The sequence below is a fragment of the Petaurus breviceps genome, unplaced genomic scaffold (assembly GCF_028583685.1).
Source record: "Petaurus breviceps papuanus isolate PSGF00001 unplaced genomic scaffold, PetGlider_PUasm1.0 90721, whole genome shotgun sequence".
Classification (NCBI taxonomy): Eukaryota; Metazoa; Chordata; class Mammalia; order Diprotodontia; family Petauridae; genus Petaurus; species Petaurus breviceps.
Genome location: NW_027187322.1, coordinates 4,209,746 through 4,212,937, shown reverse-complemented (window position 1 = coordinate 4,212,937; position 3,192 = coordinate 4,209,746). Strand labels below are relative to the sequence as shown.

The window sequence follows — 3,192 nt, the reverse complement described above, 5'->3', positions numbered from 1 at the left end:
CCAGCCCCTCAGGGGCCGGGGAGCCTTATGCCTGGCCCCTCTGCTTGTCCCATTTATTGCCCCTACAAGACTTCTCTCCAGCTGATCCTCACAAAAGCCCTGGGAGGCAGGAGCTCAAATCATCCCCACTCTACAGGGGGGAACCAGAGGCTGGGAGAGGTGTGCAGGTGGACACAGGTGTTCTCTGTCACTCCTTCCAATGGCCTGTGTAAGAGGTGCCTGTCCCTTTGGGCAGGGAAGGCCCTGGCCACCCAGGTGTGAGGAAGGGCCTCCAGGGGGAGGGGAAGGCCTAAAAGGAATGTGGGAAGGCAAAAGTCAGGGTATGTCCAGGGGCTCCCACTTCTTCCCCCTTCTCCCTTGTCTCCTAACTGAGATGGAGGGTGGGGCCCTTGGCTTTGCAGGAGGCAGGCAAGGACCAGTATGTGAAGGACCTGTCCAACCATCTGGAGCCTTTTGAGACTCTGCTGAAGCAGAACCAGGGAGGCAAGGCCTTTATTGTGGGGGATAAGGTGACGCTTTGGGGGACCAGGTGGGAGTAGAGGGACCTTTGGGACCAGATTGTCAGAACTGGGAGAGCCTGGAGCCCAAGGCTCTGCTCCCAGCCCAGGGCTGGCCTCCCTTCCAACTGCTCTTGGCTCATGTGGTCTCTGGTCCCCTGTGCCCTGCAGATCTCTTTTGTGGATTACAACCTGCTGAACCTGCTGCTGATTCACCAGATGTTGGCCCCCCAGTGCCTGGACAGCTTCCCCTTACTGTCTGCCTATGTATTTGGGCTCACCTCCCGGCCCAAGATCAAGAAGTTCTTGGATTCATCCAGGCATAAGAACCTCCCCATCAACTCCAATAACAAACAGTGATGGCTCAGGCCTGAACCTTGTCTTTCAATAAAAGCTCTCAAACAAACACCTCCTGGTATCCTCACTTAGCTGGGAGGGGCAGGGGAAGGGACTGTGGAGGGGCCTGTCTGTTCTGAGAGTGAAGCCCCAACCATCCCCCACCCAGAGTGGATGGGGGGCTGGGGTCTTCCCCCTCCCCCTCATCCCCCACCCAGGGGGAGATGGGGGGCTGGTGTCCTCCTGTCCCCCCTCCTGTTACACACACTGGGCCAGCCTGGACTCATTCCCTCCTGGTCAGAGCTGTAACCAGGGTGGGCTGAGTGGGGCTTTGCTTCAGATACCAGTTCAGTGTGGGGAGGAGGAGGGATTGTCCTTGGTCCTCCTCATTCCTTCAATCCTCTGCAGCCAGCATCCCCTGGGATGGCTGGGAGAGAGGAACTCAGAGCAGAATTCTCCTGAGAGTGATGGGAGGAGAAAGAAGGGCCATCCATCCCCTCTCCTGGCATCTCCAGGATGTGCCTTAAGAAACCTTAGCCCAACATGGACAAAAGTGAGCTGATCCCTTCTTTCCCACCCTCCCCCCAACTTCCTCCTCCCCCATCCTTACCCTTCACTTTCTGTTAGAGATACAGCCTTAGAAGTGGTGTTGCTGATTTGTAGGGTATGCACAGTTTTCTAACTCTTTGGGCATTGTTCCAAACTGCTATCCAGAATGGTTGGATCAGTTTACTACTCCACCAACAATGCATTAGCATTCCAATTTCCCTACATGTTCTCCAACATTTATCATTTTTCTGTTTTGTCATGTTAGCCAATCTGAGAAGTGTAATGTGGTACCTCAGAGTTGTACATTTCTCTAATCAATAGTGAGATAGCCCATTTTTTCATATGGCTATAGATAGCTGTAATTTTTTCCTCTGAAAGCTGCACTACATATCCTTGGACCATTTATCAATTGGGGAATGACTTGTATTCTTATAAATTTGACTCAGTTCTCTATATATGTTAGAAGGGAGGACTTTATCACAGACACTGACTGTAAAAATTGTTTCCCAGTTTTCTGCTTCCCTTCTGATCTTGGGTGCATTGACTTTGTGCAAAAACTTTTCAATTTAATGTAAGCAAAATCATTCATTTTGCACTTTGTAATGCTCTCTGTCCCTTGTTTAAACATAAATTCATCCTTTCTCCATAGATCTGACAGGTAAACTATTCCTTATTCTCCTAGTTTGCTTATAGTATCAACTTATATGTTTAAATCATGTGCCCATTTTGACTTTATCTTGGGGTGAGGTGTAAGATGTTGGTCTGCCATACTATTTTCCAGTTTTCCCAGCAGTTTTGTTAAATAGTAAGTTCTTGTCCCAGAAGCCAGACTCTTTGGATTTATCAAATTGTAGGTTACTGTAGTCATTGACTATTGTGTCTTGTGTACCCAACCCATTCTACTGATTCACCAACTCTATTTCATAGTCAATACCAAGAAGTTTTGATGATTGTTGCCTTATGATACAATTTAAGATCTGGTACAGATAGGCTACCTTCCCTTATTTTTCTTTTTATTAATTCCTTTGATATTCTGAAACTTTTGTTCTTCCAGATGAATTTGGTTACTTTTGTTTTAGCTCTATAAAATAATTTTTCAGGAGTTTGATTGGTGTGGCACTGAATAAGTAATTTAATTTAAGTAGAATTGTCATTTTCCTTATATTAGCTCGGCCTACCATGAGCAACTGATGTTTTTCCAGTTATTCAGATCTGACTTTATTTGTGTGAAAAGTGTTTTGTAATTCTGTTCATATAGTTCCTGGGTTTGTTTTGGCGGGTAGACTCCCAAACATTTTATATGATATACAGTAATTTTAAATGGATTTTTTCTATCTCTTGCTGTTGGGCTTTGTTAGTAATATATAGAAATGCCGATAATTTATGTGATTTTTTTATATCCTGCAACTTTGCTAAATCTGTTTATTATTTCTCTTTCTTTTTCTTCTCTTTTTGCTAAAGCTAACATTTTTATTACTATATTGAATAACAGTGGTGATAACGGGCATCCTTGTTTCAGTCCCAGTCTTATTGGAAATGCTTCTACCTTATCCCCATTACATATAATGCTTGCTGATGGTTTTAGATAGATGCTACCTATAATTTTAAGGAAGACTCCATTTACTCCTATGCTCTCTAGTGTTTTTGATAGGAATGGCTGCTGTATTTTGTCAAAAGCTTTTTCTGCAGCTATTGAGATAATCATAGGCTTTCTGTTTGTTTTGTGTTTGATGTGGTCAATTATGCTGATTGTTTTCCTAATGTTGAAGCAGGTCTGCATTCCTGCTATAAATCCTACCTGGTCACAGTC

The 3,192-nt window shown here is 44.9% G+C and overlaps 1 protein-coding gene across 1 annotated transcript; it reads left to right on the top strand.

The window, feature by feature from the left end:
* Positions 1–371: 371 nt before the first annotated feature.
* GSTP1 (glutathione S-transferase pi 1) lies at positions 372–903 on the top strand (the record flags this gene model as incomplete). The annotated part of the gene is made up of 2 exons (XM_069066096.1): positions 372–509; positions 669–903. Coding segments are annotated over 2 exons (327 nt in total), but the record flags the coding sequence as incomplete, so codon positions are not given.
* Between the last annotated feature and the right edge of the window lie 2,289 nt (positions 904–3,192).